The 27,423-nt window shown below is 36.8% G+C and overlaps 1 protein-coding gene across 1 annotated transcript in view; it reads right to left on the bottom strand.

The window, feature by feature from the left end:
• Window positions 1-27,423, bottom strand: part of ARMC3 (armadillo repeat containing 3) — a 56,507-nt gene that overhangs the window by 6,338 nt on the left and 22,746 nt on the right. The window contains exons 9-16 of the mRNA XM_072851518.1: window positions 25,257-25,409; window positions 25,027-25,132; window positions 11,081-11,330; window positions 9,758-9,894; window positions 5,999-6,167; window positions 5,016-5,116; window positions 3,837-3,932; window positions 2,242-2,331 (exon numbers count right to left, since the gene is read on the bottom strand). Coding sequence (XP_072707619.1) covers window positions 2,242-2,331; window positions 3,837-3,932; window positions 5,016-5,116; window positions 5,999-6,167; window positions 9,758-9,894; window positions 11,081-11,330; window positions 25,027-25,132; window positions 25,257-25,409 — 1,102 coding nt within the window. The remainder of the gene's footprint in view (window positions 1-2,241; window positions 2,332-3,836; window positions 3,933-5,015; window positions 5,117-5,998; window positions 6,168-9,757; window positions 9,895-11,080; window positions 11,331-25,026; window positions 25,133-25,256; window positions 25,410-27,423) is intronic.

The raw sequence follows: 27,423 nt of genomic DNA, 5'->3' as shown, positions 1-27,423 counted from the left end.
TACAATGCTAGATTAAACAGCTACCTACTTTTCCATTTATACACTTATGATCATGGTTAAGAATACCCTGTTTAAAAACACCCTGAATTATTCCCACCTCTCTGGTGTCTGACTTAGCAGGTTTTCAAACCAACAATTTCTACAAATGGTATAATTCTTGTTCCTTGACCATTTTCTCTTTGTCCCCTGCTCTTCCCTTCTATTCTACCAGTACTTTCTTTTCCGTATGAAAAGAGCACCGCTAAATTATAGTGCTATAGCTGGAGAATTTGTTCCCTTTTCCTGTCTACTCAAATGACTCTTGAATCACTCCTATTCTCCTTCTTTCCAGTTTTCAGGAAGAAAAGACCTGAGAAGGATATGTTTGAACAATGGTTTGTTTGGTTTTCTGCTGCTTCTTATTTCTCTGAGGTATGACTGTTCTGTTCCTTGGTGGAATGGCTGATAGAAGGTTGTCTTCCACACCCATCTCTACCCTACTCCTCAATGCTTCAGTTCACCATGTCTGTCTAATATTTATCTCATAAGGAACTGTGGAGTTGCTGTCTTACAGCTCAGTGCTATAAAATAATCAGTAACCATTGCAGTAGACTTCTGCTATCTTTTTCCTATCCTCTTTTTTATCCCTGTTTTATTTACCAATGGGAATTATGACACCGGAAAAAAATCACTCCCCTTTCCCAAAGCTGTCTTACTACTCGTGAGACATACTTGCTGCAAATGCAGAGCTACATCGCAAAGGAGAACTCATGACAGTTCATAGTCTTCAAGCTGTTTCTGATTCCTGTTGCAACTTCAGTAGAAAAGTCCAATGGGTCACCAGAGAGTCAGTGTGAGGAAGAAGGCAGCCAATACAATATCCTACCACCAAAAGACAGCCATGACACCTATTTTCTTTCCTTTTTTGCACAGCTTAATGCCTTGGCTGTCTTTAGAAAAGGAGTAAATGAGCATTGGAAAGTATTTCCTTAAATGCTGTACTGGAACATAGCATGGAATAAAGGCACATTTATCAGTCTACATTAAATATTATCTTTTAGCCCAGTCAATGTGTATATCAGATATGCAACTGTTTGATCAAAAATGTTGCTATCTGTCTATGCAAATATATGTCAAACTATCAACTAGGCACTTCCTCCACATCTAATTCAAACACTTCCAGCAGACAATTACAACTGCCCTTTCTCTTAGCTTTCAACTATGGTTTATATAAAGTAGTATCACTTTTTCAAAACAATGGCTTTAAACTATGTTCAGTAGTACTTTGCAAAATAATGATGAACAGAAACATATGATCAAAGGGAAAAAATATGTAGAAAAAAGCCTAAGCATGTTTGAGACTTGGAGTCAGATACTGACCTTCAAGTAACTCCCATATATCTCACAAATTAATAATAATAATGATGTATGAATTATGGATTCAAAATGAATGACAATCAGGTTATAAATCATACAACTTCATAATGACATTCAAAAGCAATTATTTCATACTTGAAGAAAGAAGTCTTTGTATCGCTGCAAGTTTACTATGGGAAATTGAGCCAGGTATTTGTTTTTTCCTAAAGAAAATTTTTTGCTTTCCGAAAGTGTTATGGTTGCTAACAGAGCAGTCATTTACTGTGTAATTGACAAATTACATTAAAAAGCAACTATCCAAGGGTATCCTCATCTCACACTGTAATAAGCAAACATATTATCTCGTCAGAACAGATCTCTAAGCTCTGCACAGCTGCTTGAGACTATGCAACATGGTCTATGACTCCAGAGCATCTCCTGAGATGAAGGAATCCCCCACCTGGTGCAGAGCAAACATAATTGGGGCTCAATATCTCCCCTTGCCTCCTGCTCCCTTTGAGTAAACTAGCATATGCATGGTGGGTCATGACCAGAGCATGCTAGGCATTGGGAGGACTGGTAAGTGAGCAGAAGCTAGAATAGGCCTGGTAAGACACTCAAGATGCAGTATCTATTCTTTTGCAACCTTCCACAATGCATTTCATATGATCCATTTCAGGTATCTACTACAAAATGATTTAAACTGAATTCCAGAAGTGCTTGCAGTCCAAATAACTAGTCAAATGTAAATGTCTGCCTTGTAAGTCAATAACTTTTGGATAGACTTATCTCACAATTCGATTTAAGTCAGAACCTCAACCCTTCACAGTCAGTAGCTATGATCTGTCAACAATTTGCATGTCAGTTCTAAACAAACTGATACACATATAATTCAAAGTAAAATACCTTAAGCCTTTTTCTCTAGTGCTGCTTTTGCTCAGTGAAGACCGTTGTCCAGATAACTCCTGCTTTTCCTCCATTGGAGATACCATTGAACTATTGAGATCACAAAGCAGGTTCCAATTTTCTCTTGATTTCATCTCTCAAGCACACACAGATACACACATACACAGAAATATATAAGCAGTCTAAGAAATCAACCATTATCTCTATCAATGAAATGCCTGTACAGCCAGTAGCATATCATAGTTCATGGATGAGCTCCAAGCTAAAAATTGCAAACATAGTACCTCAGTTTCTACAACAGACACTCCATCTCTCCCTTTTTTCCAAACCCTGCAGCGCTTAGCATTTTGTAATGCCCACCACTGACTAGAATTAACAGCCCTGAAGCATGGCCAAGGCCCTCTATACCATAAAATAAGGAAAATTAGGAAGTCAGGACTGAGACCCACAGAAACCAGCATAATAAATGGTCAGCTCACTAAGTCAGCTAACAGAAGAGCCGAGGAGAGTTGTAGGTTACATCACGTTCCTATCAAGGACTAGACACCATCCCACTGATGGCAAGGAGGCTCTGTTTGGACTAGTTTTGGAATCCTGAACATTCCCCTGGAATTAGGCATGTACACCTGCCTTCTCTGAAAGGCACTGTTGTGGTCGTGATTGTGCTGCTGTTTAACATAAAGAGTTACCGGTTCAGTTGGGAGACCATGGTTCAGTTTTCTTCCACAGGAACAAACTAAGGGTTAAGCATTTTAATATAAAAGTCATCAAGACAAGGACTAGAACTTTGGTCTCGACTCTCTCAGATAAGTGCCCTAATAGCTGAAGTAGAAAGCTCTGTTCATTATGCCTCTTCGTTAGTGAACAGCTACAACGAACCAGAATGAGACTGCTAAACCCCAAATATGTGATCAGCTATCTGCAGGTGGGAGGGGCAGGCTCAGATCCTCTTTCAGTAAAAGAAGGAAATTAATTTCCCACAAGGTTAGAGATTCTGACCTATTTGGTATGAGCAGACATGCCCACCAGATCAGTTCCACAGAAAGGACTGCAGGACTGTACTAGTGTATGGTATGGATCAGAGGGAGCCCTGCAAGAGCGAGGCATTTTTAGGTTTGTTGCTGTCAAAACTGGGACAGTTCTGAGCACACCCTTCTCAGCTTTGAGTCATCTATGGAATTTCACTGGAAGAAATTTACTCTAGAAATAAGTGTGCATGTAGGCAGTGTAGGAACATTTCGTGGGTCTAGGTTCTAAATTGAGAAAGATCTTCTACCCTAATTTCCCTGTGTCTCGGTTGTCAAGCTGTAAAATAACAGCATTTCACTGCCTCCTAGGGATATTGAAAGGAAAACCAGCCAAATAAATGGGAGATGTTCAAATACATCATGAGGAGGGAGGATAAATAAATACTAAGATAGATGAAGGAAGATTACTGCAATTAGGAGGTGAAAGAAAGACTCTGAAAACATATTTAACATGGTATTGGAGCATTTGTACTCTGTTAGGAAACATTCTGTATTTTAAATCAGAATTCTATTTCTAATGTTACAGAGCAATAACAGAACATTGACAAGTAAATCTTAAGACCATACCTTGCTTTTTCTCTACTGCCTTTTCTTGAAATAGAAGGTGACAAGATAGTCTGTTCATAAGATGAATCTTGTGCCTTTTCCTCTACTGCAAGGATGCTGAAATGGAACAAGATATTTTTGCATATTATTTGCAGAGATAATATTTGCATGTTAAGCTTTGGAAATTGAGTTCTGATTTTAAAGGACAGTAAATATATTCACAGGAAGTACGTAAGTGGAGGAAATAACATAAGCACTAATAAACCAGATACTGATTCAGGGATCAAAAATGAAATACGGAATACCAAATGATGGACACAAGAGTAACTGGGGAGTAAGACTGCTGCCAAGGTGCAAAGGCAAGAAGCTGTACCAAAGTCAAAGAAAGAAAACCTGATAGTTAAAGACAACTCTACGGATCAACAAAGAGTATGGAAGTTTAATTTGTCATAGATATTCTCAGACATCTTTATGGTGTCATGTACAAGCTTAAAAGGGAAGCTAATGATACTGTAAACCAAATATGCGATGTGTTGACAGAGAAGAAGGTTTTGGACTTGCAAAATATTGGTAGAGCACTCTTTGATCTGTGAGAGTGTTTACAGGAAATGACTCCCAGTTAAACAAGCCCAATACCAACTTCCTGCATTCAAATCTAAGAAGATTTGTTAGGCTGGCTTCAACTTAAACAGAGAAGAAATGGACACAGGTTCTTTATCAAGTCTGAAAGCTTGATGCTTGGCTTTGTCCTGCCTCTTGGGATGCTGTGCTTAAAATTCCATGCATTTGCCTGTACAAGAAAATCATCAAATCATAGGTTTCATTGTCGCATGTTCATGTTCAGCTTAGATGACATAATTATTATGGCAGATGACCAGCTTTTTTATAACTAATAAAACACTGGGTATCCCACCATCAGGAAGGGTGTTAAATGAATGAGTCTTAATGGCAAAGTTAAAAAAAGCAACTCAACTGAATACATCTTTTCTGTCTAGAGGGAAAAAAAGTTTTTTTTCCAAATTCTGATTTTATAAAATACAAATCTCTTGCCTTCTAGGACATGAAGCACTATGCTGAGATCTCTCTATTTTATATAGGTGTACATATATATACACACTATGTAGTTTGTACTGGAAACAGTGAAAATGATGGAAAAGATGAGCTATTGCAATAAATGTTGGTAGATCAAACATGACTCACTCTTCTCGTGGTTTAGCATTAATGAAGATTACGGCCCGACGATCAGTAAGCTCTTGCATACTCAGTTCCTCTAAAGATAAAAATTTCACTCCGGGTTTTATCTACAAGAAAATTAGAATAAAAGATAAGTAGGGTGTTCTCTTCAGTTAAAGATGAAGAGAAAAAAATATTTAAATAAGTAATTTAAAATTCCTAATCTTTAACAGAACTTACATAAGAACTTATAAAGCCATTCAAAATATGTGAAATTGGTTTCTTCTTCACTTGCATTTTCTTTATCAATTTTCTTAGGAAAGATTGTTTATAAATAATTTAACTTGTAATTATTGCTACTATGTCATTCCAAACAGTACTAGAATAAGGAAATGTTCCTGCCTCTGAAGGCTTTACAATATAGGATAGAATTTTCAAAAGCAACCCAGTGCTTTAGGAGCAGGTATTTCACTGATTATCAGTAACACTGGTATTTCTAATTCATTTGGGCATTTTGAAAAGTCCTTCTCAGATTTAAACAGAACATAGCACTAGCAAGTGATACATAGTGGAGTCATTCTTTATATATAAACAGTTCTTTGTGAGAGAAAGGGTCATGACCAAGGTGAAAACATGAACTCTCTCCTTCTTTAACAAACAAACAGAAACTCCATAGGTCATTCAGTGTCAGGTTAGTATTAAGTATACCGCAGGGAAAGAGCCAAGAACAACTAAGGTCTGAGAAAGGACCAGGAAAGGAACTAGGAGCTGCACAGCTTACATAGGATTAGGAAGAAGATTGCAACTGGGGGATAGCATGAAGATGATGAGATTTCATCCATGAAGAAAGATAATCAAAAGAAATTCGTATAAAAGTTGGGAACCTTCAGGACAAGAAAACAAAGTATTTTACATAGCCAGATTCTGGCTTTTGCTATAGTACTCTTACTCTTTCTAAATCAAGAAGAAAATTTTACTCTAAGTAGAGTAATTTATTTAAAGTAGCTTACCTGACCACAATCATAGAATCCATCAGTAATGATGTTACTTGATGATAAATATCCCATCTGGCTGTACTTTTGGGAAAGATTGTTATCAAGTAGCTTTTCCAGAGCAGCTTCACTAAAGTTATTTTTGTGCCCTGTTGATAGACTAATTTCTTCTAGGATGTCTAAAGCACTGTTAAACACAATACAAAGGCTAATTCATCATTAAATACCAATTAATTGTTATTATACAATTCAGAGTTAGTTTTCAGCATTGCCAAGGCCAAGACAGATTCGTTTCCAAGTGCTAGCCTGGTGCCCCGGGCCAGCAAGGAGCTGGCTGTGCTGCACAGAATTCTTTCTCTAGGGGAGGAAAATGCCTTGCAGTGCTTAAAAGCAAAAGGCAATTCCTTTAGGCAGTTAAACAGTTACATAAAGAAATGCTGACAGAAGGATGTTAGGTACCACAGAGAACTTGAGAAAAAGAAGGATGTAAAAGCAGAGTAAAAGGAATAATGTTCAGAGCTGACCATATGATACAATTCGGGGAATCTCTCTCTCTCCAACTTGCAATGCAATTTGCAGATTCCATTACGCAATGTGTGAATCCTTCTGATTTAGGACTGTTACTGTGTTTGGGGAGGGATAGGTGGCAGAGATTTGCAAAACACGGATCAGCATGGAAACACAAGCAGTTGTGTCAGCATCACCAGGTGCAGGATTTTTGCAGCATGGAGGTAGAAACAAATAATCATGTGGGGACACGGGAGGACAGGAATTCATTCCTTAAGCTGGTTTTGGTGCTGAAACCCACATACTGATAACTTCTGATCTAAGAAACTTAGGAAAAGGTCACTAAGAAGAAAAAGGAAGCTGAATCAGGAGAACATAACACAGTGCAGTTCTGGAACTGTTGAGGAATGAAAACAACAGGAAAAAAGGAGATATATTCATATGTGTATATTCAAATTTATATCTGTGTGTCTATACACACATGCAGACATTCTTTGCATCCTAAGGAATCAATTTTTTACATATATATAATTAACTCCACGTTTAGTCTGCCCATTTCTCTCTGTGAACTACACAGGGAGCCTCAGCTGTGGACATCTACAATGTAGACTTCTGAAAGTACATCAGATGGATTCCAGAGAACAAGTTTTTCAGGCAAGGCAAATGACAACCTTCTCTTTTAGAAGAGAGCAACGGGAGGAAATAGTGGAACAGCAATACAGGCTATTTGTCACACAGCATACTGCAACAAAGTCAGGTAACCAGCAAGTAATGCAGGGAAGAATTTTAAAGGGGAAAATGAGTAAGAAAAGCCTAACGAATACAGCAGTGTCAAAGAGAGATGACATTACAGGCACAATGGCACATTATCCTCATGTGGAGGAAAGACAAGCCAAAAAGAGACAAATATGGCTGTGCCAAAAATTCTGTGAAGACCCAAAAGCCAAAAAAGGACTCATATAGAAATGGAAACACTGACACTTCCAACAGGGAAGAAAAAGTTAGGGAAAAACGCAAAAGACCCACAGGCAAAGTGAGTTGCAACTATTCAGGGACTGAAACAAAAATAAATGTTTCATATGCTGCAAGTCAGAGAGGAAAATGTAGGCCTATTACTCAATGTGGGAAGAAAACTCATAACAGATGGCACAGAAAAGACTGAAGTGTCTGATGCCTTTTTTGCTTCAGTTTTCATAAAAAGGTTGCAAGCAGATGCCTGGCAGTAATATTAACAAGGAGATGGAAACAGTAGGCTTAACATGTCTAGAATAACTTTGAAGAGACAAAGTTACCAGTGCCTGAGGAGACTTACCTCATACTACTCTATGATTTGGCAAAAGCAACCTCTGAACTATTTATAATTATATTTGAAAATTCAGGGAGGACAGGCTAGGTGCCAGGAGAGTGGAGAAGGGCAAAGATAGGATCTAGATTTGAAAAAGGAAGAACAAGGAAATAATAGAGATCATTCAGCCAAATTTCAGTGTCCAAAGGACACCATATCAAATTATTAAACAATCAGTTTGCAAGCAACAAGAGATAAGATGGTAAGAAATAGCCATTATGTATTTGTCAAGAATAAATCGTGTAAAGCCAATGTAATCCTTTCTGTGATAGGGTAACTGACTTAATGTATAGGCAGAAGAAGCAGATGTGAGATACGAGTTGACTTTGAGATATGTTTTGACTTTAATAAGTCTTTTCACATATTCCTACTTGAATACTCATGAGCAAGTCAGGGAAATATGATCTACATGAAAATAACATGAAGTAGTGCCTGACTGGTTGAAAAACTATGCTTAATGTATTATTATCAATAATATGCTGTCAAACTGGAAGGACACATAAATTAGAGTCCTACTCCGATACTGCCACAAAGAAGGGATTAAATAAGAACAGTGCTATATGCAAGATACAGAAAATAATTACTGAGCTTTATTTGATGGTGGTATGACCTCAGTTGAAGTACCTCATCCAGGCTGGGAGATGGCACTTCAAAATGGCATAAATAAATGAGAGAAATTCAGAGATGTGTGACAAAATGATACAAGATTTCAAAACAAAAAGAAGTTTATAATTTTTACTTTGTCATGAAAAGGAAAGAGAGGGACATGAAACATGAGAAAATCCAATAAGTTAAACTCAAATTGATATAAAAAGGTGGTTATTCAATCCCACTGAAAGTAGGACAATATGTAGTTGAATTGATTTGCTGTAAGGGATATTTAGAACTCAGAAACCCCTTCTAATTGTAAGGATACATCAGCACTGGAACAGGTTACCTCGGAAAGTTGTGAAACCCCCTCAGAACTGGTATTTACACTTAACAAGCAAAAATACGTCAGTGTACGTGATTCAGTGTTACAGGGGGCAGATGGATAACATCACCTTTGAGGTCCCCTCCAGACCTAAATTCCCGAGATCCTCACTCTGCAGAATCCCCTCATAGATGGATTTTAAGTATCTGTGCAGTAATCAGGAAAGTGTCCAGCAGAGGGAGCAGGGCAATTGCATATACACAATATATGTATGTTACAATGTACATATATTGTATATGTATACAATATGTACATATGTATATATACAATGTATACGTATACAATATATACAATGTATACAATACATGCAATACAATATATACAATGTATATGTATACAATAATACATATACAACATATACGTATACAATATCTGTATACAATATTAACAATAACTAAAAGTCACCCTGTGTAAGGAGCCCTGTGCCATAATTCTTACAACCTAAACCAGCTTTTGTAATTCAGTATTAATATATGGAACTTGGAGTTTCTAAGAAGGAATAAAATAGAATCTCTTTTACGTGACACTTCAGCACACCTGCAATTAAACAGTTTATAAGCCAAATTTAGCCTGTGTGTAATAAGATACAATTTACAGTATATTGAACTTAGCCTGAAACCTTAATTTCAGTTTCATATGTATGGGGCACTGTAGTCACTAATTTTGACTGATATAAGCACATCTTCAATATAAAGCTTAATTCAGTCACAGAAACAATAAATGTTTTTATAATTCCAGACAGTTCTCTCTTCAGGCTTGCATTTTTTCTTAAGACTTCCGTTACTTAAAATCAATACCATTTCATCTGTAACATCTGTGGTGCAAAAGTAGTTTCTGCTTACCAGAAAGTATAGCTTAATTTTGTTATTCTGCTATAAATATGTAAAGATCAACTTAATGGAGTTCTCTCATCAAAATCTTCCCACTGCCCCTTGATACTATTTCTACTCACCCTAGCCTGCATAGTTCAACAGCAGTTAGTTCATCGCTTGCACAGACCATAACAGCCCAACAAACATTTCTTCTGACTTCCTCATTCTTAGAATGCAGCAATTCAACGAGTGGTCCCAGTCCACCTGCACTTCTTAACTATAAAATAATGAAGACGTTGCCACTTACGTATTTCATCTGTCCCAGCAAGAACAGCCTGTGAAATTCACCTTCCGAAACATTCCAGCCTTGTAGACAAGCTATGCTGCTCTGGTGGAAAGGCCATTTATGGGGATTCTCTGCTTCTGTGAACCCTGCATAGGCTGGAGCTGAAGTGAGCTTCAGAGTGGTTCAAGGCACACATCCCTTCTGGTTCTGGCTTGCTTTTCACTTATTAGATTGTGGCATGGAAACTGAAGAGACTGTGCAACCCAACACTGCCACGGAGAGTTACACAGCTTTTTCTGTGTTCTGTTGCCTCCTAGCAACTAATTTACATCACAATATATTTGAATTTGTATTGTATTGTATGTATGACAATCTTATTAACATCCTATTCTCGTGTGCTACAGTATCTTTCCCATACATGCTGGAGGAAATATTGCTCATTTGGATTTTTGAAGAGAAAGACATTTTAAGGACACGGAAAGAGGTAGATTAATTATCTATGCCCCTTATTCATATCCTAATTAACAGCCTTGACCCATGAGAAATCCCCAGCTTATGATCTATGAAAGCACATAGCATCATCCTTATTTATGAAAATAAAATAATATGACCATTGATAAACAGTGAAAAGTTCAACTTGCTGGATGCCACTGATCAAGTGATTAATTATATTTTGAGTTTTATTTGAATTACATTTACTCCATGCACATCCAGTATCTTATAAATCAAGATCAGACATTGCTGTTCAGGCCTTGAAAGTGGGCAACAGAACAACACTGAGGGAGAGTAAAGAGGATAGAACTTCTCATCTTCAAAATACAGCTGACAGTTGCAGCTGAGAGAAACCTTAATGTTTAATGCTCGTAAACATGAGGATTAAGATACAGCCCTGGTTAAAGCTCATTGAAGCCACTGGAAAGCTATAAAATATTAATTTGGTGCAAGCAAATACATCAGTAAAAATACAAATTAAAGAAAACCCTTTCCAAGTTCTCATAACAAACGGAGCTAAATTCGGCTGAAAAAGCCTATGATGAAGTGAAAAATTAGTTACTATCTAGAATCCCCGGGACTTTTAGGACACACATACAAAATACAAAGATCCTAAGTAACTATAACACCAACCTCAGGATCTAGAAATGTTATAAATAACCACAGCCTCAAAGAAGAGTTTTACCTCAGTTCTTGCATCAGCATCACAACCAAATGCAGCCACAGCAAATGCAGCTTTGCTTTGCACTTGGCTATTGGTCGAGTGCAATGGTTTTGCAAGCGCACTCATAATACCATGGCTCTGGATATTTACACGGAATGGCTCTTGCATGGCCAGATTTGTTAGCACTGTGGCAGCATTAGCAATGGCTCCATCTCTCTGAGCATTCAAGGTATTTACTAATGGCTCAATTCCTTCAGCCTCAGCAACAGCACTAGCAAAATAAAGGAGAAAAAAAGAAATCTTTGTTATTTTAGGACCATTTCTTCTTCTTAGTGTGTTATATTTACCAACTAAATTAGTATTACATTTCAAGAATATAAAATATTGCTTACCTGCAAAAAATTGCAAGACTGATGTTTATATTCTAAATTATAGTATGAAATGGACATTAAAAATTGAACCGTGACACCCTTCTTTCTGATGCTTTAACTATATCTGACTCACAGTGTGAAGCTCAAGAAGCACAACCTAAGCAGACAAACCAAGTCAGAAACTTCTGGATTCTTTAACTTATTAGGACATGGATTCTTTCTGAGGTTTTGAACAAGTGAATGAAATCTTGCATCTTTTCAAAGATGCAGAATTTCTCTATCTTTAGTCCCAGGCAAATGCCTCTGCAGAGTTTTATCACTTCTCCCCGTAATCATTCTAGCACTATTTCTCATGAGGATTACAGTGCACGGAATATCACATTGTTGTTCTTTGTGCTGTCTCCATAAATTTCTGTGATTGGATACTTAGGTGGCATAAACATAGTACAACAAGCTTCTGCCATTCTTACAGAATAAGTGTACTTGATGCAGTTCAGTGCAATGTAGAAATTATTGTGCTGGCTTTATAGCAGGAGTACAACAGACACATCAACATAATGTTCACGGCTGGCTATGACTGTGATTCCACATCAACTAGTCTGTCAGCAGCAGATCCAGTTTAAATATTCCCTCTGCTCCCAGATGATCATTGCAGCCATGGCTAAAGGGTGCTGCCCCTCAGCAGTGCTGGGACAAATGCTGGGGTCGCCAAGTTCTGAACTAGACCTGCAAAACAACCTGTTTGCAAATAAAATTGGGGAAGATTGTTGGGATTTTTTTAAGGATCATTTCATAGATTTAGGTTAGAGAACAGCCAAGAAAAAACAGTTGAAGCAGCACTGCTAAGGAAATAGCAACTTCAGGCAGGAGACAGCAGAAGGTGCAGGCAGCTGCACTATTAGCGGACACATTTGCAAATGACTTAAATCTGATGTGCTGCAAAACTAATAGTCACGTGGGTCTACATCTCATTCACAGCAGAAGGAACTGGCCTATGCGCACTTAGTCTTAACACTGCTATTCTGCTTCTGCCACCCCTCAGGACAGTGCCTTTTAAAAGAAAAAAAAGTCAACTTCATATTTAATATCTGGGAAAAAGAATAAATTTGAAAGCAGCTGGTGACATGGCTTATAATGATAGTAAACTTGACTACAACTGATGCAGACCCTGAAGAAAGAACCTGGCCTGTCTGAGGGGAAACTACCATGCTCTAACATCTGAAAAGGCATACATTTCTGGGTTACCATCTCATTACGTATTCTTTGGTTTCTTTGCCAAAGGCAAAAGAGACTACTGATACAAATGTAGTTTACATCCTTCAAATGCCGTAAGATATTCCATAACATAAGATTTTTGTTGACCTTCTTGACAAAACTTTGCTTTCTACTAAACAACAGGAACTTATTTCTTTGTCTGTATCATCTTATGTTCATTTCAGCGGTACCTTTTCCAATGTCATTATAAACCAGCACACTACAAAAATTGAATTGTCTTCTGAGTTTGTATATAAAATTTGATCAAATGATTTGAGGCATATGCCAATTTACTATCTGCTCTTAGTAATTTTACATTGGGCTCATCTGTTTGTTAAACAAAAGTTGGCAATATTGTTAGCAATGGAAATGTGCAGATGGCAATTTGAATTTTCATTGCAACTGCTTTTTATACCCCCTTTTAGTACATTTTGTCTATATCAAAAACATAACAAACTCCCTCCTCTATACAAGCATATCTAAGCACTGCAACAACAGAAGAGTGTACATTTTTAATAAGTTTTGCTAAATTTCTGTCAACACATTAATAAGAGAAATCTGGATGTGAAAATCTTACTTTTACTGTAAAAGTGTCTTACTAAAAATCTAACTAACCTTTTGGTAACTTTCACAGTTACAAAATAAACACAAGCTTAGAAGTATTACACATACAAGAAACAGTTATGCTATCAAAGACTGTCAAGGCATTGATAAAACCAAAACCTCAGGAATGCTGATGGTCATGCTCTTATGCAAACAGGACAGAAAGCAGAATACATGCCAACCTGTGCTATATTATCGCATTACATGGGCAACATGATGTAGATCTTACTGTGAACTGACCTGAGTGCAAGTATCTCCAAACCACATTTTCAGGGAGGGGGATGCAGATACTCCTGAGCATACCTGGAATGAATCAGCAGAGGCCAACAGGACTTGTTAGTCTGATCTCTGCTTCAGCTCTAAGGTGATGGCAGCTCACAGGTACTGCTGGACCATAGGTGTAAGGAAGGCTGGCAGGCAGGCAGTAGCCCCCAGTTTGGAATAACAGGGAAAAGGCAGCAATTCAGGGACTGAAGGTGAGTAGGGTTGTTAGCTTGGGTGCAGCATGAAGGTATAGGGCCAGTTTCGTGTCGGCTCATTAATCCTTCTGGAGCACCAGTAACTTTAATGCAAGCACTTCAGTCTCTGTTCAGAAGTGAATCCCATGTTTTCATGCACTCCTCAGAGTGTCTTCAATTAGCTGGATTTCCCCTTATCTAGGTATCCTCGCTGCCCTTCCCTCCTTTACCAGCTCTTCTTTAGAGCTGAAAATGTTTTGTTTGGTTGTTGGGTTTTTTGTTTTTTTTTTTTTTTTTGGGGGGGGGGGCGTGTGGGGTGTGTGGGTTTTTTATTTGTTTGTTTGGTTTTAACTTAGGTAAGGCCACTGTATTTCTAAGTTCTCTGGTTAATATTGTCTTTTCTTTCCCATGAAAATTTTATGCAGATTTCCAGCTTCAGGAGTGCTGTAGCTCTATTCAGGCTGCTGTATATGAAGAAATCCTGGACATGTTGATTTCACATGTAAGGATCAGCTATACACCACATGTACCACAAGTTTTCCAGAAAACATCACATCCACAGGACATGTAACAATGACATGATGTACCTGCCGGCAAAGTGTGGGAGAGACTCGCCATACATGCACACAGCCATGCACAGTAAGGCACGTCCATAAGCTATCAGATTTACAGCCTTACACAGTATATACACACATACCTTATCCAGGGGAAAAAAAAAAAAATATCAGTTTTTCCTGTACAATGGATACACAGAAATTCCAAGATTTATGGGACAGATCCACTGCTCATGAAATGCATCATTGCATCTCACAAGTATAGTATATCCAATACTTCTGCAGTAAGTATAGGCTTTACTATTCCTATACTACACGCAATAACACATGTATTCTCCTGTAGGAAATCCTAATAAACATGTAGTCCCTAACAGACTGATTCCAAGATGATATACAGAACTGAATGACGTAGCCAATCACATTATAAGCAGATTTACTATAATTTCCATAAAGCCAGCAAGTACACAAGTACTTAACAAAAGAGCAAGGTGACAGCTCCTCGTGTGTTTAGAGCTGACCTCAGTGAGGTACAGAGCACAGCCAATTTTCTCAAGTGCCACTCAACTTCAAAAACGTTGAGAACCACTGATTTAGAAGATCATACATATTTATTTCAATCCTGCATTCTACTTCTGTGCAGATTCATTTTGAATCACAGTTTCATGAGTATAGTTTCATCAAGTAGCACAATGGATCACAAGGCAAAAAGAATTAACGTTAGAAGTAACAACAGCAGGTAATGAGAGTTGAAGGTAACCAGTACCTTTGAGAATAAGACTTTAAGAGGGCACAAACACCTGAGGGCAACGCTGTGTCCTGACAACAGATGCATACAGAAGAGGTTATGAGGGAAGAAGGAAGAATGAGGAATCCATAGCTCAACTCAGTCCTACCCCATAGCCCTCTGGAAAACACAAAAATAGCACTGTCACCCTGGGCCACAGAGGCCCAGCTGCTAAAGTGACAGCAGTGCCTGACCTCAGAAGGGAGCTGAAAAAATGAATATGCTTAAGTTTTTAAGGTGCTGAAATACTACAACATTAAGATCTAAGTATGGAGGTCCTCGTTCCCTTCCATCTTGGGCAGAGATATGCACCGTGTAGTTTTTTTATTACAAGGAAACAAAAGTCACAGGAAGAAGCTTTTACCAGGACTGTCTTTGCCTAATGTAGATCAGCACTAGCCTCTCTCCCTGCCTCCAGAACACACTCTGCTTCAGACACATCCTGCTCAGATGGTGCGCTTTATCAGTGCTCCCACTATAGGACTACATCCTCAAGGAATAAGGGAGCCTTGGTTTAGCTGAAAAAAAGTAATACGCTTTTTGATGTGGAAAAGGAGTAAATTCTATAAATCCACAGCTCTTCTCTCCATGATTAGGGAAGTTGATGTATTTTGAATCTTTACACAACATGGAGGAAAAAGATTAGGGAAAAGTAAAGATGACAATGACATGGGGGGAAAAAAGAAAAAGGATGTTGCATTTGCAATATCACCATGGTTTTTTGAAAAGTGGAAGCTGACCATCTGAATCATAACCAACCAAACAAGAAAACCCAGACAAGACAGGTGTAGAAATTACAGAGCTCAAATTAAAGTTAAAATAATTCAAATTTTATTATTTATAAGCACATGGTTATGATTATTAGAGTGCCTAACCTAACAGGGTTAGGCATTTACCTTAACCAGGGTATACACAGTTCAGGTACCCTAATGACCTTAACCATGTCCTGTAGCAAAACAGTAAAATTCTGATTACAATTGAATTCAAATTACTGTACTCAAGAACAGCTAAAATATTTTTCTTAAGTGTCATAGGAAAGGCAAACATTAAAAGGTCAGATAATAAATATTTAATTTAAATTATTAATTTTAAATATACATAGTAACAACTTAATAAGAGATTTCTTGAAAATTCTCTTAAAGATCACTCAGGACTCAAAGAATAAATGCTGAGAGTTTGAGAAAAACAAATGTTTTCTGTACCTTTTTTACTGCAAAAATAAATTAAAAGTTGACAATAAAATCATTACCTAAAGTTTCACAATACAAACTTTTTTTTAAACAGTTACTTCGGAGATGCATATGAATTTCACTGAACTGAATATTTAGTTGCTTTAGTTGTCTGGGGTGCAATAGGAAAGCTCAGACATTGGTAGAGTGTTGTGAAAACAATCATCAGTAAATTTTGGACCAAAACTCTGTGGGTTTTTTTTTAATTTTTAGAACTGTAAGCTCTCTGGGGCAAGAACCACCTCTTTGTTGGCATCACATCATAGCTCTGGTCCCCGACCAAGCCTCCTAGCCACGGCAAGAAAGATAACAGATTATTTACTTCCTTAGTGCACAGGGAATAGTCCAGCTAGCTTTTCCTCCTGAAGAGAAGGTTCAGCAGTGCCAAGAAGGCAACTACCAGTGTTCAAAGAGCTGACAGAAACCACCGAGACTGCCCCCCAAACCCCCAGCCTAAGCAACCTCCCATGGAAGGCAGATAGAGGGGAAGAGCAGTGGTGCAGCTTCACACCACTGTTTACTCTGGATTGTGCTCCATTTACACTAGTGAGATTGGCACTTCATAAAAATGGTAAAGTATGTTTGGTTTTGCTTCTTCTACCACAATTGAACATAAACTGGTTTATATTAAATTATATTTTTATTCACATCTATGCTGTTTACTTCCCCCCTTCTGACTGAGGATTTAACACAACTTCTGCTCAGAAAAAATTCAAATTTTTCCTCCTCATAAAGGCCATTGGACTCCTTATGGACTTCATTTTCCAAATGTATTTGCAACTGCATGTTTAATTTCTGTGCAAAATTACTGTGATTGTGTGTGAGGTGCTTAGCTTGCCATTTATGCCTGTGCATATCTCATTTTCATACATAATTGCATGTAAATTATGCATAAGAATTATGCATCTAATTACACACACATTTTTTAAAATCAACTCTATCTGTGCTAAATGGCATGACTTCTTTTTCACACAAGGCATTTTTGACCCAGCTCTATTACATAATTTGTGACTGAGAAAGAATATCATAACCAGAAGTTCAAAAAACCTCAAGAAATATATTCCTTTTTATCCCTTAAATGTATTAGTATTCTTCATTTGCCTTGTTCTGTCATCAGAATAATCACATCCAATAAATGTCTTCTGCATTTACCAAAAATTTCACTTTGTGATTTAATTATTTTCAAAAGCAATTGACTGTTGTATATAGTCACTTGTATTTTACTTAAAGACTAATATTACTTCCGTTTTCTTCACTATACAAGGGAAATTAATGTCAGTATTTTTATTCTGAGTAAGGGAATCTAGCACAAGAGACTCTGATCTACAGTTTGAGGCCCCTTTGTGCTACAATAAAAATATTGATGATATCAACAAACCATATTTATTTTTCATTTCAGGAACTGAACCCTCTATTCCTATTTTTTAATGACAAGTGCCTTGCTAAAACATCAACAAATGCAAAACTCAATAAACCTCACTATCTGGAAGCAATAAAACCTTAAACTGTCTGGGTTAGCAGAGACTGTAATACCTGACTCTCATGTAGAGGTGCACAGAGATTTTCTAATGTCTGTCATTGAACTCATCTGACAGAGTTACAAAGCTCTCAGTTCTAAAACTCTAGTATACCACATTTAAACTATTACAGGGGCATTGGTAATGAACTATCTATCCATGATATCTGATCCTTTCAATTATAATATTATTTGCAACCTTTATAAAGAATTTCTGACACTTTCACCATTAGGAGAAAGGCTTGAAATTCAGCAGTAGAAAGCCTTTTTGCCCCTTAAAGAGCCCATGTAGCTTCTGCCAGGATAAGCTCATGAAAAAGACTCTATCCCCCTCTCTCTTTTTTCTGATCCAAGAAGCAATGCATGCAGAAATCAGTAACTCAGCACAAATGTTGAGTCTGGAATCCACATTGGTACAAAAGCAAAATAACAGGGAACATTCAGGAGTTGCCAGAGCAGCCTTCATGGAGATGTAAGGGAAGGAAAGAAAGAGCCAAAGCTCATCTGAACACAGCGACTGAGGAGACAGGGGCTCCTCTTCATCTTTGGAAGCACCAGCCAAGGCGGTGGAGGAAGGATAAAAAAAGCTGTGCCAAGTCAGTCTCTCTACAAACAGTACTCTGACTGTGAAACTTGACCCCATCCTTCACTTCTGGATAAGTCTTTTCTGGACAACTGTGAACTTATCTCAAATGGCAGCAATCTGTTTTGCCTTGCTAAAGGTTCAAGCTCTTATGATGATTCAGAGTGGAGAAACTTAGGCTTTTATTTTTCTCTCTTAAAATTAAATCTCTAAGAAAGTACACATACGCTACTACATTAAGATAAAATTACTGAGGTTGAAAGTCAAAAGGTTTAAAGTTACTTGTGAAAGCTTATTTTTACCCCCTTGTGTGTAAGACAGTCCGATTAGACAACACGCCACAGCCAGTGCACAGGTTAAATTCACAGCAGGACAGAATTAAGTTTGCATGATCAGCTGTAAACCTGCAATTCCCTTATATACACTTAAAATAGATAACTTTACACTATACTAAAGTAAGTTAAAACATATACTTAAATAATTTGCATTTAGTTTAGAAATATGCTACAAATAAAATGTGCATGTAAAAGCACCAATACATTTGTCAGAAATTTACTCAAATGTAAAATAATGCTTGCCACTTCTAATTCATAAAAAGGATAATTCATCTCAGTGCATATCAGTGAATGTCATTGTAGGGATACACACTCGAGAGAAAGCATTGTATTTGTGCCACTATATAAACTACAGTGTTCTCTTCCAGGCTCAGGAGTCTCCATCCAGGAGGAAAAAAGTCGCACCTGATCCCACAGAAATCTACCGTGGGAAGTTACAGGTGACAACACACACGCTCTCAGTGAAATTCCAGCCTTCCACAGGTAAGATAAATAGTGATCATACCGCAAGGCTTTGAAGGTAGGAGAGTACAAACAGCCCAAAAGATTTTGCTATATCTATAAGGGGCAGAACTTCTATATAGTCACTGTTATCCCAATTTAGAAGCATTCTGTTTTCTGTCTGAAACTATTTTGGATACACTTAGGTTCTCGTGCGCTTTAGGATGCTGTGACATGAGATTTGTATTAGATAGAGATGAATGCTCTATATTGGTCTCTGTCTTCAATATAACCCCTGATAGGCAACAGACTTTAAAAAAGCAACAAACAAACAGGGTAATACACAAGAAATTTTTTTGTGAAAGAAGAGCTGTACTGGCAACAAAATATAGTTACAGTGCCTGAGTCTATAGAGGGACTTTTCCATCTTCACAAATCTAAGAGACAAAACCAACAGCTGGCCAAGTGAAACATTTTGCACCTGCCAGTGGGGGCTGCTTTAGGGTACTGTCCATGGGTTGCCCATCAGTCATCTGATGTGATGTTAAAAGTCATAGTGTGAACTCACTTCCGAATGACATCCCAGCATTAGGCCTTGACTCAGCTTTTCTGCCAAGGGAGAAATTTACCATAAAACTTTTTGCAGTTTTCAGTGGAAGTCAATATGTAACTTGTAAGGAAAAGCTTGTGAAGTCTTGGGTAATAACTATGTTGCCTTTTTTCTTTGGAAAGCACCCTTCCCACTATGGATATACAGTAAAAGAAAGTCAAAACAGGAACCTGTTCATGCCATGGAGTTAACTGTTTGTATTTGTATAGGGCTTAGCAAAATGGGTGCTAATGTGAAAAATAACAACACAAACCACAAAACCCAATAAAATCCCTTTACTTTGCAGCACAGTACCTCAAAAATATAATTCTGTCACTAGGGGTCAGTATTAAAACATATTACCTTTACACAATACAGCTAGTGGCATTCTATTGTTGATTCCCTCCTTCAGAAACACAAACTTACGTTATAAAGAAGAATTATTAAACCATAAAAAAGACAAAACCTATAGAATGGATTATTACCTATTTCTGTTTTTAAATGTAGTTCTCATGTACTAGAAGTTTTTGTTCCTGTTCTCAAAAGTTAACACATATATTCATGCAAATGTATTATCTTACATAATAGTGATTCTTCAATATTGATCCATTTATGTGAATTTGGAACCTAATTCTACATCTACAGTGTTGAAAGAGAAAAGCCATGATTAAGTTTCCCATTTTCTAATGGGGAAGATTACTACCTAGTGATATTACTACCTAATGGTAATAATAATTACTTCCTAATGATAATAACAAAATTTGAAATGTAAGAAAACTGGAAATTCTCTAAATTTATTCCTTGACAGCCATACCCATCTTAAAAACAATAAAAATCTGTTGTGGATACTGAAAATCTCCATTTAAGAAGGTGAGGGACTCTCACTACAAGTGAGCATTATCCACACGGAATAGACTGAGGATGTAGTTTGGGTCATTAGATCAGTATATGAGTTTCAGTTTGGAATAGATGCAACACCCACTGAAGTCAAGGGAACAACTCACTTTCTCCTCACTGGGCACTGCCCATAACCAATGAGTTCCCAAACTACCTTCCTATCTCCAGCCTACTCACAAATCTTGAAAATCTTGATACATATGAGAAAGCACACATTCAGATGCTGTGATAATGCCTGTAACTACCTATATGGACATAATTTTGCTAATGTAAATAGGTCCACTGATTCCTGTGAAGAATTTAAGAATTAGAAAATTAGATAACATCAAGCTTGCTGACTCTGCAATTTTTGGGATGACATTTTACTATCTTGAATCCAGATATAATACTTAGAAATATGTAACGTGACACTAATTATAAACCCCAGGAGAAACATTCTGCCAGATCATAAGTCTGTCGTGTACCACAATTTCCTGCAGCCCTTAGTTCAGCTGAACAAAAACCATCCCTTTCCTTCTACCCCCAGACCAAACTCTCACTGAATGCTATAAATTTTGCACTTAAAACAAACAATTTAAGACAAATATTATTGAGGCTGTTAATTAGTTTTCATGTCCAGTACAAAGCTCTAAATTTCAGAGCATATGTTTTTCTTTAGTGGTAACTCCATTAGGTGCCCAGAATTCAGACATTGCCAGATTTATGAAGACAGCTATTAGAAATGGCGTTTGTGCTACGACAATACTGAAGAAAAGAGCTGGTCAAATTAATGTCTGACTAATGGGTACACTTGAGATCTTATTTTTATGTGTTACTTCTAACTAATATCATATTTATATTTAACACGATTAGCTTATCCTAAATACATGAGAAGCGAAAATAATTGATTACACTTTAAATGGGAAAAAATAGGCAGAGGCTGAACTAAAATGTTTGTTCTGTAGTTAGTTGTATAGCACAGAATAATTTATTTTTCTGTCCAATAGATGGCACTGCTGTTTCTTTGTTTGTGTGTAATTTTTCAATTTGTGCATAATATACATTATTGAAGTGATTATGCCTACATTTCCTGATGCTCGGACACATCAAAAATAGACAGATTTCACAGATTCTTTAAAATGGCATTCTGCTGTCCAAATAACTGTATACAATTTTCAATAAAGCAAGTTAGTGTTCTGGATTAAAAAAATGTGAAGTGGATGCAAATACCCAGCTGAACATAATTCTCTTCTTCCCAGCAGCAGACCCACAGAAACAAATCCTGACACATATATCAAGGATGGCCGCAGAGCTATACACATAGTAACATCCCAAAATAATTTCTTTATTGTATGTTAGAATAAGTAAATGGGATTTTAAATTGCAGTATACTTTGCAATTTTATTTTTATTTAGCCTAATTATTAACAAGTTTACAAAGAATTTATCATCAATACACAGCAGCATTACAATTCTGTCTTACTTTATGATAAAATTCTGATAAAAGCATCATCTGGGGGTGTCAATCTGTAAACTAATGAGGCATTTGACCACCGTACTTTTTTCTGTGTGCTACTGAAGCATGACACAACATCAGCTTAAATGCTGAAATATTTTAAAAGTTATTTATAGTCATTTTTATGTGTTCTGGTACAGATCATATTGAAAATCCATGTTTTCCAGTAAACCTGAAAACTCAAACTGTTGGTATGGTTCTCTTCTGCTCTAGATCCTTGGTTAAAATACTATGGGGGCCAGAGTTGTTCATTAATTTATTTATTTATTTTCGCCAAATCGTGGTTGCTTGGGGACTTGTGTGAAATGACAAGCTGGTCTCTGTCCCGTTCTTGTGAACAGGTGTTCTAATTACAAAACCTCCACCATATTTGACACCTTTATTAGCTGTCTCAGTTGAGAAACAAAGGATTGATTGGGTAGGGGTATAGAACTAGCCTTTCATTGCTGTGGGGAAGCACCTAAAGGTCAAGGTTAATATACATTAGTGGGGGGTAGTATTGCCTATTGCCTATGCTGTTCTTGTGTTATTAATCAATGGAAGACTTTATCCTTATGAGCTAGCTATTGTGGGAGCCTTAATTACACAATTTGTTTTAACTTGTATTTTTTTCCATATTAGATGAAAAGCAGACAACATTTCTTACCAAATATTCCTGACAAGGACAACAAATCTCCAGCAAAACCAACAGTGTCTTGTACTCTGTTTACATTCTGTAATATATACTGTACAAAATGAAAGGGCGAGGTACACATCCTTCAATCAACATAATACATGCAAAAATGCTCATGAAATGAAATATGGCACAACACATGTGAGTGAGTTCAACAAGATTGAATTTCTGTCTGCCTGGTAAAAAGTGAAAACATTTATAGTAAATAGTCTTCCCTTTTACTGTAGCCATTTTGTACTTGCCACATAAGGTCTACCTGCTACTACTAGCTTTACGATTTAATATTCTTGGAGGGTTTATAACAAGAATCTAATATATAACCAATAAAAGGGCACTAGTCTCATTAGTCTCATTTGGGACCAGAATATTGTCAACATAATTACACAGCAAAGTCACATCATTATAAAAGTATATCAGCATCTTCATTATATATATATATACTTATTTTCAGTGGTTTACAAGACACATGCACAAAATATTCCAGAATGAAATATGATTATGGTGACTCAATCTGGAATGCATTTTCTCCAAACCATTTTTTTTCCTATTGTGTGAATGTAAAATAAATATGGGCCAGATAGTCAGTGAGCTGGAACTATACCAATTTGTATCAGCTGAGGCTTCAACTCTATATATTCATTTATAGATCCTAGTCACACTTGGACCCTTCTATGACTTATTAATGGTTTTGATTTAGAAATGAAGCTTTGAAGTAATTATATAGTCACATGGCATTCATCCAATATACATATTTAATGGCAATTATTGCTTCCTGATTTTCACAGAAGACCTGTGATTAGATTATCTGGTGCTTCCATATTGTACTTGGAGCTGGATTGCAAAGAGAGAAGTATATGTAAGCCACCTTTACAATTTCCTGACTCTGCCCAGCAAGAAACAAATACAGACTCCATTATAATGCAGAGGAACAGAGACAGCTATTTCCCTGCCTGAGGTCTCAGAGAATTGTTCTAGCAGTTGAGCTAAACAATGTCCTGACTATCTGCTTGGCAAAAAAACCTGAATGAGTTGGCATAAGCTGCTATACCAACTCAAAACTCTCCAGAGATTTCCCCTTTTCACAATGTGAAACCTCAAAGGGCTGCACTACGAAAAACAGCTGTAACGGAGCTGAAAGTTTGACCCCTGGACTCCAGTACTGTGCTCTTTTTATGTGTGTATGACTCCCACTGACGCCAACTGAAGAGTCATGCACATGAGGAGAGCAGAGTATCAGACAAAAAAATCTACTATGTGAATCTGAGAACAGAATATTATTCTCTTGTGTCAAATTATGGCTCCATCTGGTAACATTAAGCAAATACTGGTGACTATTAGAGCTGAATCAATAAATTGAAACAAATACTTTATTTGGTGAGTTATTTTACTTTTTCACTTCAAAGAATGCCTGTGAATGGATTACAACTTCCTTGAGTATATTCTAGGAAACTTTTAAGGAATTTTATTTTACGGTTTGTTAGTTACATATGATTGCTCATATACGTCAGACCGCTCTGTTTCTTTTCCCTGAACAGAACTTTTAATAGAGTTGGGGTAACAGAACTCTGCAACTGACAGTAGAATTTAGTTGATACAATTATTTTGGAACTTATAGTCAGCTAACCATCCTTTGTTAGTTATTTTGGATACTGAAGTTGCACTTCTTTTCTTTTAGAGAATGCACTATGAGCATTCTCTATTACTTGGAAAACAACAAAAAAGAAAAAGAAAGACAATGACAATATTCAGAATATCTGAGTGCTATCTCCCTCAAAGACTGGGTTTAAATCAGTCAAAAAAGTTGCATGAACCATCAAATTTTAAAGGATACCTTACTGATTTTGAATTTTCAAAAAATACCACACATTGAATGTCTTAGATTATGAGGCATATTTTCTTCATATGTTCTCTTCAAAACACGATTTATATCTCTGCTTTCATTACACCTGCTTCGTACCTTTCCTTGATAAAGCAAACGTTAGTAGAGATCGTGTAACTTTTATAACACTGATGAGAATCAACCTATTCCAGATGACTCATAAGCACCAAAAAGTGCCTTACAGTCAAATTCAAACAGACCTGCCTTGTAGGATAAGGACAAGATGAGGCATTCTTTAAAAATAAAAATATTATCACTTGTGTTTAGATTAGTGTTTTAAATAATAATTTAATTATTGCAGACTCACCGTGCGTTACTAGGACTGGCTGCTGTCAAATTAGCTAATGCTGTCACTGCAGCTTCTTTTACCTCTTCATTGTCACTGCTTAGCAACTGTACTAGCTGGGGAATCCCTTTGAAAGAAATAATGGTATACATGAACCTTTAAATAAACCATGGCAATCTGAAAAACTATAGTATGCTCCTCATAAAAGGAAAAGCACAGATCCTCAGTTCATCCCTTCCCACCTTACTTACCCTGGAGTCCAAATGCACGTTTGCTAGCTAAATTCTCACACATGGCAGAAATTGCTTGGGAAGCAGCAACTTTAACTCCATCATTATCAATTTCCAAAAGGTTTATGAGACACTTCTCAACCTCTTCCTCATTTAAGATTTTTCTGTTTTCAGCTTTAAATGAAAAAGAACAATAGCATTAATCTGCATTCATTTTCCAAATCAGTGAAAGGACACAAATTTGATTTCATATAGTTGTTTCCGACACAACACTCACTTTTGATACAATGGAAATGGAAATATTTTGGTAACAGAGGAACCAACAATAAAGCAATTACACAAAGGACCCGATCCAAAACCCATTAGACTTCAGTGAACTCTGAATCAAGCCTAAAAGATGACTATTAAATACAGCTTTAAACGTACATCGCCCAACAGAATGCGAAGTTTGTTCTCTATAAGACTTAAAACCACAGAATGCGTACAGGTTTGATGAAACAGCTTTTCCAATTCAACAGATCATACTTACTGAGGATCATGCTCACTTCAGTGTATGCTAACCAAGTCCAAATGCATAAAATTGAAGAACACACTAGTAAATGTACAATTGAACTTGGTGGAGTACCAATTAACACACTACAATAGCCAAAAAAAGGCAAGGGGTGTTAAAAATTGAATTTTAAGTTCTGCACAGCTTGCAGTTCTTCATTACTGCACACTTTGCAGAGAATTTCAATTTCATATTTTAGCCTGGTGACACAGGGTTCACTGCTGACCTACACTGCAATGATCTGCAGTGGCTAAGAAAGGACTTATATGTTCCCTTCCTCTACATAAGTAACAACATAGAGCATCTACAAAGTATCTACAGACATCTGACAATTATACTAATAAGCTCACTCATCCCAAAATGAATGAGATCAAAAGTGCAGGTGTTTGTTAGAAAGAGCCCTGAGTGAAACTTTCTCAGCCAGAAAGGCACTGGACAGCATAGAAGCTCTACAGTTATGAGGGTCAGTAAACATTTAACCATATGCATAATTTAAAGCACATTAATTACATGCTTGAAGTAATATCTACAAGGTAAAATGTTCAAATGTATCAGAGAAATTCAGGAACCGAGAGGTCTGGACAACTTCGACACATTTGGAAATTTTACCAGTCCTTACTAATGCTTTCAGTGATCATTCCCTTATTTGGACTGTTGTCTTACGAATAAAACATTTTAAAAGGAAATAAAAATATCAGAAGTATTCTTTTAAATAAAACTGAATCTGTAGTGAATAAAAGTAAACAAATAGAAGTCCACAAGCCAATGAAAAGAGAGTTTGATTGAAAATCTAGTTATGGCAGAAATGACTCAATGCACATACATGAGACAGCTAGCTGTTTTCTCCTCTCTAGATCAATTTTAAATATTTTTAGAATCATCAGAGATACACAATTGAAATCACAAAGCAAAAGATGCAACAAATAAAACAGGGAGGATTTTGAGCATCAGCAGAACCTGGGCCACAACCTTGATGCATATCAGCCAGCTCTCAAGAGAAGGCCTTAATTGGGATTACAGACCGTTTTGACAAATAATCAAGTATGCCGCTGGCCTGCTGCTTGCCAAAGTAGTCCATAATCCCTAATAATGATCTCTAAAGGTTCTTCATGCTTCAGGAATTTGGTTCTTGTACAGCAAGTTACTTATTACTATACAGATTTTCTTAAAAATTATTCTTGCTTTTAAAGGCAGTTATGATGATGGGTGTTTCATTTTAAAGATAATTTATGCCTATGTGAAAAAAAAATAATATTATTACTATTAATAATAATTCATTTGAATGAATGAAAATAGCAATTTAAAATATTTTAAACAGAATAAAGACTTTTTCAATAATGTGGAAAAACAGATTTTGGATTTGAATTTACAGTAAACAGTATGCACCTATATTTTGCTAACTAGACAGATAGGTGAAAATTATTAATATTTTAAGATCCAGGTACCAATTCTATTTAAGGGATGATTATTTTCTGCTGATCCTCTCTGTTTGTATGAGTTGTTTCCTTTGGCTTTTACTATAGAAAAGAAAGAATGTACAATTGAAAAGCATCCTTTGTACCTAAGCACTTCTCATGTCAGTGCCAACACCGTATTTACAGTGATGAATTTCTTGACCCCTAAGTAATTTGAATACAT

Source organism: Ciconia boyciana, chromosome 2, assembly GCF_034638445.1.
Source record: "Ciconia boyciana chromosome 2, ASM3463844v1, whole genome shotgun sequence".
Classification (NCBI taxonomy): Eukaryota; Metazoa; Chordata; class Aves; order Ciconiiformes; family Ciconiidae; genus Ciconia; species Ciconia boyciana.
This window is presented reverse-complemented; position numbering and strand designations above follow the sequence as displayed.